The following is a 13,881-nucleotide window of genomic DNA, read 5'->3' on the forward strand; positions in this document are numbered from 1 at the left end:
TCCTCCTGTATGTGCTAAGAAAGTTCATTCTCTCTCATAAAAGACTTAAAAAAGCTGAAAGACACCTTTCCTATACACAATGCTAATTCTAAGAGCAAGTAATGGCAATCATTTAAAAATGCAAACCTGCTTTTATTTTGCAATTATTCGCCTTCAGAAGCTCTTTAGGAGACTAATGCTTGCAAGTCTTCCCTGTAAGCTCCTGTATTTGCTACTCTTTTTTTATCCTTGATTCCTGAGCCAGGGTTTGCAGCAGGGCAGCACAAGACAAGCCCAGCAGTTCTGCATTGCTGAGCAGCTGCAAAAAAGTGATCAAGTGAATTAATCCACATAAGTGGAATTACCACTTGCAACTGGCTAATGAAATGGTAAAAGAGAAAAGAAGAGGCAGATGTAAGATAGCCTTAAGTTCCAAATGCTGCCTTGTCCAAGTATGAACTGCAGTTCAAAACTGAGCTGCCCAACTTCTCCCCATATAATGCTCATAAATTCATAAATGGGACACGCTCAAACTAGTAGGTAACTTTGCTCTGTGGCTCATGCTACAGATTAAGATTTTCTAACTTACTCATTTAGACATGAGCAGAAAATTGATCTCCAGTATTCATAGAGAACATAAAAATAATGAGGTTCCATTCACTTCCCTTCCCCTCAATTTTTATCTACTGCATCTGAAACTTAGTGATACAATTTCAGAGTAAACACTATATGAAGGTGGGCCTGATTCTGCTCTCATCCATATACTCTGGTGATCTTCTCTAGGCAACTAGAAAAGGCTGCACATAAAACAAACAAACAAAAATATGTATTTTTAATGTGGACTAAGATGAGGGGTTTATATTTGAGCAAGAAAGCATCCAGCAGCTTGTTATATCTCATTTTTTTCAACTGAAAAAAAATATTAAATTCTAGAAAAAAACCTTTTTACACCAATTTTCTAATGTCAGCTTAGATGAAAAATTAGTGAAAATGCTAAGAAATTCTTTTAAGATATCCTTCTCAAAAAAAAAAAAAAAGAAATGGATTAACAAACTTGGCAGTTTACTGCAAAAGTAACAGTTTAAATCAGAATAAACTTAAATCAGACATGCACAGCAGTTTAACATGCAAGTATAAAACAGCCATAGGCAGTGTTTTTTCAATGCTATTGTATGCCGGCCAATAAATGACAGCCCTCTGACTATGCATGATGGCCCCCATCCTCACACACACTATCTGCATCAATCCCAACAGCATCTCAACACCCACGTACCTCAGCAAGGCCCTAACAGAACATGAAAATCCCCTCATCCTTATGCTTTTCTACTTAAATTGTTTTGTTGTTTGGTGGTTGGTTTTTTTTTTTTGTTTTGGTTTTTTTTTTTTTTTTTTGTTTTTAAATCAGGAGAAATTCAGGTTTCCAGAATGGATATGTTTTTTTGCAGTTGCTTTTACAGTTTGCTGACAAACGTGAACATACAGAGACTTGTAAGACAGCAGTTCAGCAGAGAGGGGGAAGGGGGGCAGCAGGGAGGGTGCAGGGACAAAACACAACAGTATGGGAAAGTTTTTCACCGGCTACGGTAAGGCGCCTTCTATACACACACATGCCAAATGAAAAAAAAAATAATCAAATAAGTCAAAACAACCTAATATAGAAAACTAATTACTACCAGCAGGAGGGACATTAGAGAGCAAAGGAGACTAAGTGAATAGAAGCAGCAGTAATACCAGTTTCCATCAGCAAGATAAAAAGAAGCGCATGACTAAATGTGCTTGTTTACTTATTCTAATGATACGGTGGCAAAAGAGCTCAAACTAACTTGAAAGGCATTTGGTTTTGATTCACCAGATTTGCCAAAATTTGGCAATACAAATAATGAAGAGAAGTTGTAGCTCTAACACAGCGCCATAATTGTGGACAAGTGACAAAGAGATTTGCAGAAATGAGCGAGGTTAAACAAAAATGTACGTGTGCTTCAAAACTCTCTAATTGCATACTGTGTTGGCTAACTAAGCATAAAACAAGTCCAGAAGAAAAAAAACTGCTGCATCACATAAGCTTTGTTCAATATTGAATCATTCACTGATCTATCATATCACTTGCTACATCCCATTTGACATAAGAGGTAAAGAACAGAATTAAAATTAACACATAAATAATGCATAAGTAAACTTGATTAGTTTTCTTATTAAAAACATCACTCTAAATGAGAGGAGGTGCTAGAAGACAATACAGTTTGTACACTGCTTTCCCATGAGCTGCTGAATGGTCTGATGTGATAAATTTGCATAGTCTGAAGCACACAAAGAGCTGATTAATTGAAACCCTTACAATGCTTCTGGAAGCAGCTATTGTAAAACAATAACCATAGGAACTTTACAAAATACACATGGCTGAATGAGTCAAGAGCTTAATAAAATGTGTGTTCAGGATACGCTATTTGGAAACAGAATTAGAGATTTTTATTCTGTGCCATAAAATGCTAAATCACCCTAATTTCAGAGGTTCAGTTGAGGATTTACTGAAAAGGTCAGAAGGTTACCTGTTTGCTGCTCAAGATAAAAAATGCTGTAATTTTCTTCTTAAGACAGCAAACTAAGTAGCGGGCTTGTTAAACAGCAAAAATAATATTAGAAGTTTTAATGACTTTCTGACATCTTGTTTTTGCATATTCAACTTCTGAAGACAAAAATAAGGTAAGAAATTTCTGCCTTTCCTGATGCCTAATAACTACTAATCATCCCACATTCCTGCAGTCAATAATGGCAAGTTCTTTTTAATGCCACGTCAACCCTTTAACTGCAATAAACACACTGATTGTTTATTAAAGTCCTAAGTCTGACTTGTAACATGAGGAAAAATTACATACTTAGCCATTTAATACTAACATTTTACTTTACATGTTCTCCTTACATGTAATGTACCAGTGCCCATGAAAAAGAGGAAAGAGAAACCTCAACTATGAGGCTAGGCAAGCAGAAGAGAGATGCTCAAATCAGTTAAAAATTTTCAGAAGTAAGCAAGGTCAGACTTTGGCAGATAAGTGGTAGTGTCATGAAGTTTATGTAGTAGACAATACTGCGAATGGATTTTGTTTTGACACTAAAGAACATGGTTCATTTAGGAAAACAAAGACCATCTTTCAGGAATTTAGACTTGCTTCCTTGTCTTGAGAGTTGTTTAAGTGCAGATACTTCAGAAAAGTTTAATCCTTTATCTTAGATCTTCAGCTATTAAAAAGCTTCTGTTTGCCAGTTCAAACAAGCTCTTGCTTAAATACAGTTTTTCCACTCCTCAGGAACACTGTTCAGTATTGCTTAGTTCTGTGATCTACAGGACCTTTGTTGGAGGTGTTAATCCTTTTTCACATGAGAGACTGAGAAATGTTCTTTCAGAGAAGTGATATATTGCTTTTTTTCACATCAAAGGAGCCCAACTTCTTCCTCATTGTGATTTGTAGCAAAGCAAGAGGAAATCTGGAAATATAATAATTTAGTTTGTATGGAACTCAGATGAAGCTTCTTTAGCTTAACAATCCTTTAGCCTTCTGTGCTTTAAAAAGTGACTTTGCTTGAAAAATGCAAGATTAAAAACCCAAACTAATTAACCAACATAAGTTTCTTCATCCTGGAAAACAGAGGATGCAATATAAAAACAAATAAATCCTCCCTGGTAGGCAGATATTTATTTGTAAACAGTAGAAACTTCAAGGCTTTATAGACTAAAAGGACAGTCTCAGCCCCCAAGATCTTACTCCAATGTCCGGTTTGAAGATGAATGTTGAAATAGAGCAAAATATTTGCATTTTGGAACATAACAAGATGGCTTAATTTGTTGGGTTTTTTCTTCTTCCCATATACTTCCTTGTTGACAGGTCTTGAAGGAACATCTAGCTTTTGGAAGAAGTGTACTTAAACCACAGACTTGCATGAAAAGAGGGTGTGGTGGACAGGCCAGAAGTGGTGACCCCTTGCCAATATCATGTTGACATGTGAGAAGACACAAAGACAGTTGCAAATGAAGAGGCAGTGGCATAGGTCTGTGTTATTACAGAGGCCTGAAAAATCTACTACAGACTTAAGAAAAGGCCCTTTTCTAACAAAAGGTTAAAGCTGGTTTGTGAGATTTAATCTGTTGTATCCCAGACATTTTTAATTCTCTTACTCTGCTTCCTTCTCCCCAGTGACAACATACAGCTTTGAATACAACTAAATTTGGAATATGGGAAAAAGCCCATGAAAAAAAAAGAGAAACGTGGTTTATACAATCTCTTGTTTCGCACATATTTAGCTCCTTTAAAACTACTAATACAATTCCACAAAAATCAAATCTCATCTTCATGCATTCCTTCTAGAAAATAAAATAAAATATTTCCAGAGGGAAATGTGCTTTCTCCTCACTTACTCAAGGTACTTGTTAGTTCCAGCTCATCACAGGTTTTAATGGCCTTATAATCTGCTTAAAGCTAACATTCACAAATCAAACTTGAAGCAGCAGTTGCCTGTATTCAGGTGAAAATGAGAGAACAAATTCAGGACTAATTAAAACTCTCTCCATGGAAAACGTTAACATTAGTATTAAGGTTTCTGTTTCATAGTTGCCTATACTCATCTGCTACAGAATCATTTCAGTTGCAAAAGATCTCTAAAATCAGCAAATGCATCAGTTACAACTGATCCTTCCTCAGGCTGATGATATGAGATGTATTTTTAAACAGCTAGCAAGGAAGATTTTCCCTTTTCATGCCTTTTCTTCAGATCCATCATTGCCTGTAGTCTAACAATAATGTCAGTATCTGATTCTTTGCTGTATACTGAAGTGGCAAAAGAGTGAACTCTACTGTTCTTGTCAGCATATCTTTTGTTGGTGTCTAACACATGTTTCTTCACCAAGCACATTGCTTCTTTCTCCCATTTATTGTAACATCTTTTTGCTTACTGTACTACAAGCCAGTGAGCTATATACTACCAGGAAGGTTACATATCCTAGTAGAATGTAGTAATTTACAGTATGATCAATCCCTCCACCACAAGAGACTACTACAGGTTGCTGTACTGAACAGCTAAGTATATGCCTGCAAATTCTGTAATGTAACTGTCGCAACATTTCCATTCATATCCCCAAAACCAAGCTGAAAGAGACATTTGCTATCCTGAATAATTAATGGATTTGGGTTATTATTATTATTATAGGCCCAAAGCACAGATACATGGGGAGATCAGACATTCTGAAGCAATGCCAGGCACAATGGCAGGTTCCCTCAAAGCTCCCTACAGTACTTAGGATGTTGTTTTTCCATTACCATAGGATTTCCACAGGTATTTTTCTTTAAAAAAAGTACTAACTTTCTACAGCTTTTGGGGCATTAAACACCACAGATTCCAATACAGTGTGCATTAGTTGTTTCTACATTTGACCACAAACATCAGGGTTTGATGAATAGGAAAAGTACTCATGAGATGTCTGTCCTTCAAGACTTCTAAAATGAGCTTGCTCTAGACTGTGAGATATGCTATGTGCATTTAGTGGTATGGAAGGCCCTCTGCTTCCTAAAGCCATATGACAGCCTCACTGACACAGTTGTTTCCTTCCATCATTCCTCCACTTCCACCTTCTTTCCTCTGGTAGTTCTAGATCTGTGGAGCACCCTTTTTCTTGATTTTTGGAGCAGTATGAAATCAGTTCCATTTTCCTTCCAATACCTGAAGTGATCCTACAGGAAGGCTGCAAGAGGACTTTTCGTAAGGGTGTCTAGCCATAGGAGAAGGCGGAATGGTTTTAAGATGAGAGAGAGTAGGTTTAGACTGGATCTTAGGAAGAAGTTTTTCAGTACAAGGGTGGTGAGACACTGGAACAGGTTGCCCAGGGATGCCTCCTTCCTAGGGGTGTTTAAGGCCCGGCTGGATGAAGCCATAAGCAACCTGGTCTAGTGGAACGTGTCCCTGCCTGTGTCAGGAAGGTTGGAGTAAATGATCTCTTTCCAACCTAAGCCCTTCTATGGTTCTATGATTCTAAATTCTATTCAACTATTTCAACAGGCAGACATCTACAGCCCAAACTAGGAAAAAAAAAAGATCTTACCTTCTTAAATTTTTCATGCAAATGCCCATAGATATCTATCATCATTAACCAAGCAGCTTCTTTAATATAATTTGTAGGCTACTGTACAGTCCTGCACAGTGCTGATTGTATTGTTATATAATAGCTTGCAGCTGAAATGCTGCATGCCACTTAAAAGGAGAAAGGACTAATTACACGAAGCTCAAAACACATGAAGAAATGGGCTCTGCTGTAAAAGCAGTCATAGGCTTTAAAGAACAACACATCTTCATTGTGTATGGGATTAAAATATTATTTGAAAGAGATTCTACACAACATCTTCCTGAAGGAGAATCTTTCTGGAGAGAAGGAAGGAACGGGGCAGTTGAACCATTTCAACTGCTCAACACTATCTCTTTGCCCCTGCAGATAATGATCTTCCCCCTCACTTACCAAAACTATCCTATATGGCTGCAGTGCAAGAACTAGACCCAACTTTAAAAGGAAACTCAAGAATGTACTGCTGTTTATCTACTTTCTGAAGCCCTCAATAGGTACTGGCTTCTTAGTCACTTGGGGTCTCAGTGAGAATCAGTGAGATTCTTGTTTTTAGATGAAAAGCCATCTTGAAAATACAATCAGGAAAATGTCAATGCTTAATTAGAAGAGTTTCTATTTCAGAATGGCAGGCTTTCTTTAGAATACAGAGTTTCAGGAACCAGTTTTATAGGTCTATGGAAAGACACTGTGGAAGCACGGGTGACCTTGGAGAGTGCTGTGTGTACTCCACAGAAAACATACACAAACTTGAGGCAACATCTGGTAATAGCTGACTATGATCATTTACTGCCTTTTGTAACCATTTCACCTCTTTTGATTGACAGGCTTGCTCTAGGTAGATGTCCTGATCACCAAACCTGGAGACTACAAAAACAGAGATTACTGTGGTTAGCTCCGTATCTCATGACACAGATGCAGTCTTCCTCTTTAGTTACATGTAGCCACGTCATTGCCACTGATGCTTATGTACCTCCATAGCCCAAGAAGGTCATAAAGAACCTCAAGTTTGACTTAACAGGCTACACATGGGAGTAAACAGTGGCATACACCACTATAAAAATGACCTTTTTCTTGTGCCTGGGTTCCATCTGTAAGCAACTGTTCTTCATACCTCTTCCAATCAGACAGGCACTGAATACGCTGGAGATGATTCTGTTTTAACTTCATTTAATAGTTCTGGAGCTGGATACTGCCTGAATACTGGTGACATTTGCTGCAGTTTCATCTCTTTTCACTGGCTATTTTGCAAGTAACAGCTCTCTACTGACTGACTCCAGGGCATTTTTGCCCACAGAGATCTCTGGTTCTGCACCAAGAATATAGGATATGAATCAGCACAAGGTTAAAACTAACATGGTGCTGGGAGCAGAGTGGGACACCACAAAATGCTGGAAGGGATGTTTTCAGGGAACCCTCCTAAAAAAAGCACTCCCTCTTCCATGTGTCTTCTAACAAAGAGAACACTACTCATGAAAGGGCTAAAGGATGTCCAAGTCACCTTTTTTTTTTTTTTTTTGCCATAAAGGTCAAAGAGAGTCCCCTGCTTTTTTTATGGAAACAGGCTCCTGATTTTCATCTTGCTATTAACATTAATACTGGAGAGCTACATGCCACTAAGCAGCTTCCTAGTTGGTGTAAACTTTCAGTTCTCAGTTTGAAGATCCAGAGGTGCCCCAGATCATGTCCCAGGTGCATTTTTAAAAACATTTTCCCCTTCTTTCTGGTTGGTGCATCCCTAGTTGCATTCCTGATTTTCTTCCCTTTTACACCATGGCTCTGAGCTATCTATCTGCAGTCTTCTCTTTAGAGGAAGAAGTCTGCACAGATGACTTGCAAACATCCCATTCTGTTTCTGGTCTTTTCTGTAGATTCAGAATAGGCCCTTTCACTCTTTCCTCCATTATCTCTCTTGATAACCCATTGACAAACCTATCACCTAAAGCCAAATTCACACTTGGAAAAAAACCCAGACCTCAAACCCTTATTCTTGTTGCAAGTGGGGAACTTAAAAGTATTTTCCTGATTGAAAAGTCAACAGAGAGTTGTGTTTGCGAATTCTTGTCATCTGTTTCAGAAACATCATTGCTAAACTAGTTGAACTTAACAAAACAAACAAAAAAGGATATGATCTTCTACTGCTGTATTTGTAACAGATCTGGACCAATCAAATGCAAACATGGTTGATATTATGCACACATAGCAGGCCTACCCAAAATACATTTATTTATTCAGTGTGTAGCTTACCTTTCTGCCCATGACGACTGCTAAATTTATCTCCAATTTCTGGACGTCTAGTTTGCCTCAACAACATTTTGATCAAGAAAGCATCCTCTGCATTTGACGAAATCATTACTTTTTCAATATAGGAATCAGTTGCACCTTTGTAGCTAGTACAAGAAGAAAAAACATGAGTTTTAGGTCTGCTTTGCAGAGGGAAGTTTTTCCTTTAATTTTTCTAGAACTGAGTATTGCCTCAGACACCCTTCCTTTGGTACCCTTCCTTCAATACCCAGCCAAACTATAAAGGTATAAAGCAACATACGTTACTGGCACATCTTTGTACTGTGGCTGCTGAGGCACACTACTTCCTTCCAGAGGCGTCTGAGTCACGGTTGGCATGGATTTGTTCACAAGGACTTGCTTATTTTCTACTTTTTCACCTATAAAGGAGAAGGAAAAAAAAAAAAAAGCTCTATGAATACTTATCTGGATACCTACATTAGAAATACATTTTAAGCTTAAAAAACCAGTAAGCTAGAAAACAAACTGTAAAGCCCCTGTGCAGGAAGGATGCTGTGTTATTTTATTAAATGCTGCCTGGTAACAGAATTATTAAACCAGCTTTTCTTTGGCAAATCAAAACAAAACAGCTTGTTTGCTGGGTACACTATGAGAAGAGCTATCAAACATCCTTTGGGTCTAAAGAATATACAAAAGCATCTGAAGTCATCTGCCATTAAGTATGGAGAAAAAAAAAAAACAAACACTGTAACTGACAAATTTTAGAAATTCACACCTGAATTTGGGACATCATTTCCACAGTGAGTCAAGACTTCTTTCAGCTGCTCCTTGCAATTACTTTTTTCTATTGCTTCTGATCTCATACATGAGCTGTTTTCCCCTCCATTCCCTTATCCTGCCCTTCACATAGAAACCCAATCAGTAGCATGCCCAATGATGCTAATGAACATCAAGTACCTGCCTCTCACCTCCTCCACAAAATTACACTGAGCTTCACACCCTATGTCTCTTTTCTCTCCACATGAATTACTTCAAAGAGGTTTTTACCTACATGCTGAGAACACCCTCAGTTTGGAGTCTGCCCCAGTACTATCTATCCTAATACTTCAGAAGATTTTTGCCTTTTTTTTTAAATTAACTTTGAAGGCTCCACTGTGATGTGCTAAAGAGCAAAAGTGACCCAATTGTGTTGTTATAATGGAATTAAGTTTGGTACATTTTACAGCATTTTTCTTATTTGATCTCAGCAGATCTATTAAGCCATTTCCTAACTGAAGGATGACAGTATGGGAGCATTCTTTCTTGAACTTATTTCCATTGGAAAGTTGTACACCTAAATTGTAGTTGCATTTATTTTCTTATCTCTCCCCCAACTTATTTCTAAAGTGTTAAAATCACAAGGTTTTACTTCTTCAAATAACTGCATTAACTGACAGCATACTAGGAGGTTTTGACATATGAAATCAAAATAATAAAGAATCTACCCTTAAAAAACGATGACAGAACATGAGAGACAAAAAGTGGGGAAAAAAAGGAGTATTACAAGTTTGCCAGTTTGGAGATACAAGAATACAAATTCCAGTGCTTCAAGAGATTCATTCTGATAAAAATAAAGCTAAAGCTTCCTTTTCTTATGCACAAAAAACTCCAATGACTGGTACCATGCTGCTTTCAGAAACTAACATTTTTTAACTTTCCATTAAAATACTGCCAAATTCAATAAAATAAAATAACTTACACTAAGCATAAAACAAGGTGCACAAGGAATATTAACAAAGCATTAATTCCTACCTTAGATTACGAATGTGCCATGACTGAACAGGACATACCTGGAGAGCAGATACCATCAGCATCCAAAATTTCATGGCGCCAGATTGGCTTTCGGGTAGCTGCATCCAGCATAGGACCCATAACTTTATCAAATGTCTGGTTTGTGTAACGCTTCAGTGTACACTTGGCATTCTTATATACAAGACACCTCCCAAAACCTAAAATGGAACACGAACTCTTCTGCCTAGAAGTTCACAGATTCTTTATAACACATTATCAGAATACAACGAGAATGCTGATCCAGCTGCTGAGCTAGAGAATATAAAGTCTGTTTTTAATTAGGTGGATTATTCATTGTCTTGAATATGCATATTGTCATACATGGAGAGTGGGTAGCTCACAGTTTAAAAACATCAGATCACACATTTTTAGACACTGGACTATGGTCTGATTCTGAAGTTGTGCTAATCCGCTTCAATACCTCTGCGTACACACACACACACACACACACATCATTTCTCTTACCTTTAGTGATCCACAGGGTGACACAACATAGAAGAGACTGTAACAGGATGAGAACAGCAACTCTTCCTTTCAGGAGTTCTAAGAAGCCTGAACTTTCACTCATACTTGTGGATGACACAAGCTAGCCTACCAGGAAAGTATTGATTCGATCTTTCACATAATCACCCCATTACTCATGTTTTTCCCAGCTGAAAGAATTCTGAATTACATATATTGTTATAAAATGCATTTGATTTGGGGTTTAGATGAGAAAAGTAGCATCTCTGGCTAAGTACAGCAACTAGCCACAATAGTTTGATCACATTTAGAATTACAGACAGCCAAGAGCAAGGCTTTCTAATAATCTTACATTATTTTAGTTCACTCAAAAGATGGCTGCAGCCACATACAGTACATCTATATCTTTAGATTATGTCAAGTAACTCCTGACAATCACCACAGCTCTCCCTGTAAATGTTACCAGTCTACCAGAAAAGAAAACATTCACTTTTAAATCATGCCTGTTGTTGTTTTAGAAAAGGAGGCATAAATTAAATGCGGCAGACATTAATGCCAAAGATACATGTCTAGGAATACTATTATTGCTGCCTAGCAACTAGAGGAAGGGAGTGTGGGGAGGAATAAAGTGATGGAAGAATCTGATTTTGGCCACCCAAAACTAAAACCAGTTTGATCACACTGCACTATGTCTTCTATCAAGGAATTTATTTAGCAAAGAGCGAGAAGACAAACTAAGTTCTCAGGCAACTCTACTCCAGCCTCAGGAGCGTTAACATAAAGCGCTGAGGAACTGTGGAGAGAGTAAGACAGGCTAGATTGGCACAACCACAGATTTCACTTAATTACCTTCTAATTGGTGCTTCCATATTTTTACTTGCAATACACTGCACAGGTATTTTTTTCAAAAAAGAAAGTGGGTCATTAGTTTATCTCTGAAAAAAACACTACACTGTTTTGCTTTAGACAACACTATTGTTTACTCTTGGAAGGCAAGCAATTCTCCTATTGCTCCATCAAAGCACTATGTTCAATGACGCAATCTGCCACATGTTCCATTCCTTTCCCAAATATGTTCACAAGTCTAATTTCATTTATTGTTTTTGTTACTGGTGAAAATAGTGAGAACCCTCCTGTTGATAATGAACAAAGGCTCAGGTAACCATCTAAAAAGCCAGTCAAACACAACAGCTTATCCCATACTTTACATTTTTTGTAAATTAAATATTTTCAGAAGGGACTATTTACAATTTTTAACTTGAGGCCTAAAGTTAGCCAATTTTTTTTCCTATAATATCCATCCTCAGAAGTTTATTTACATGTTGGCAACTTCACTGCATTACTGCAAGCACGGAATGACACTCATTATTCACGCAGAAGTATTCAAAGCAGTTTCGGAATTTGATTTCTTAATTGGAGATGCAATACTCATAACTGCAATGAGTTATGATAGGATAATACACAAGACATTAGTTAAAACATGTATTAGAACATGCACCTAGAGGAGAAGGAAAGAATTGAGGGCTCTTACCTCTGTCCAAAGAGGCCTTGTTTAAGACAAGAGCATCTTCGATATCATAGCCGCTGTAGCTCATCACAGCAACTGTGGCGTTCTGTCCAGCAGGAAGTTTCTCAAAATCTATCAGTTCAATTGTTTTTGTTTTTACCATTGGCTTTTGTGGATAGGCTAGAAGATACATTAGAGTATCTATCCTGTTTCTTTGATTGTATCCAATAGTGCCTATATGTAAAAGAAAACCAGAAGTGCCTAAACATTAGTGAGCTTCCTAGAAATGTTTTGGCAAAGAAATTTACCAAAATGCAAATTAAATAAGATGACAAACTGAGGAGTTTCATGTAATAACCAAAATTCTTCAAGGAGGAAAAAAAGAAAACCAAAATAAACCCAAAAACATAGAAGAGAACAAATAAAACCAAGTTTACATTATCACATTTAAATAAAGGTGCAAGTGACTTCTTAATTTAAGCTTCCAGAAAGAATTTTTAATTTTTTTTCCTTTTTTTTTTTTTTTTAAGACATGGAAAACCTAAGCATCAAGACAAAAAGAAGAACAAAAGAAATCAAAGTTGGGTCCTATATGCCTGAATGCAAATAAGTTTTCTTTTTAAAATAATGACACTGAATAAAACTGCAAGTATAAAGTTTATTTATATTGGTCTAATAGCCATAAGGTTTGGGGTTTTTTTGAGAGCTGAACTTGCTCTGATCCAAAATTTCATGAGAATCAACAGAAAGATTCCCATTGAGTTCAAGAGGAACTGTGGATCCAGCTCTGTATCTTCCACATTGTATTTCTTTCCTTTTCTGGGCAATAATTAGTTTACCAGCAGCCTGTGTTAGAATGTCACAAAGTATGAACAAAGCATACAGTTAGCAGCAGCCACGACTGATTTACTTTCTGAAATTAGAGGTGTCATTGCTAGAAAGACTACAGTAGAAGTTCACTCACAATATATTTGTCTTTTTACATGAAATTGATTTTAAATTTATGGTTCAGAATTCAATCTTTTGTATAGACCTCCCAGCTTGAGACTGAAAATTTTGGCCCTCTCCCACCAGACTGCCAAAGTGTCTTCTGAAATCTGAGGAAAAAATAATTAACACTCAGCAGGGAAACACAAACTGTTGTGTAGCACAACAAAAGTTAAGGTAATCATATGTTATTAGAGTTTGCTGTACCAGGATTATGCTATGTCTCTAAGCAATTAAGAAATTATAGTCTGAAGCTTTAAGTGCTAAATATTCTGCAGTTCTTAGGAGTAAGTCTTTCAAAACCTTTCTCCTGCAATTTCAGAGGCTGGCTGCTTTCAAGGAAAGGTCGAAGCAGCCAGTGTGTAATGGTGACTTTATATACCCAGAATATAGTACATTTGAACACAAATCTGTTCTTAGGGGGTGGCAGCCTCACGTTTTGCATGCATCTGCTTGCAATTTCCAACTGTCTGCATTTAAATACAAAGTCTAGAAAATCAAATCTCTAAAATCAGGCAGCATCGTGCACATTTCCAAAGACCTAGCCTGTCCTTGGCATAGAGCTGACTCTCCTAAACCACCACAGGACGACCCTTCCCAAGGACAAAAATGGGGAGATAACAGATAGTCTGAAAATAAAACTATTATAACCAGCTCTTGCACACCTAAATTTCCTTGGTTTTAGAAGGAAATAGACAATAATCATACGAATATGATTGTTTTCCCCAGTCAACTTTGCCCCTTCTCCTGCGGTCGGTTGTTCTACTGAGGC

General features: G+C 37.3%; 1 protein-coding gene across 1 annotated transcript in view; it reads right to left on the reverse strand.

The window, feature by feature from the left end:
* The window catches only part of POLR3B (RNA polymerase III subunit B), a 75,601-nt gene that overhangs the window by 16,656 nt on the left and 45,064 nt on the right, over positions 1-13,881 (reverse strand). The window contains exons 20-23 of the mRNA XM_054386514.1: positions 12,147-12,356; positions 10,153-10,311; positions 8,625-8,742; positions 8,327-8,469 (exon numbers count right to left, since the gene is read on the reverse strand). Of these exons, the coding sequence (XP_054242489.1) occupies positions 8,327-8,469; positions 8,625-8,742; positions 10,153-10,311; positions 12,147-12,356 (630 nt within the window). The remainder of the gene's footprint in view (positions 1-8,326; positions 8,470-8,624; positions 8,743-10,152; positions 10,312-12,146; positions 12,357-13,881) is intronic.

Source organism: Indicator indicator, chromosome 14 (genome assembly GCF_027791375.1).
Source record: "Indicator indicator isolate 239-I01 chromosome 14, UM_Iind_1.1, whole genome shotgun sequence".
NCBI lineage: Eukaryota > Metazoa > Chordata > Aves > Piciformes > Indicatoridae > Indicator > Indicator indicator.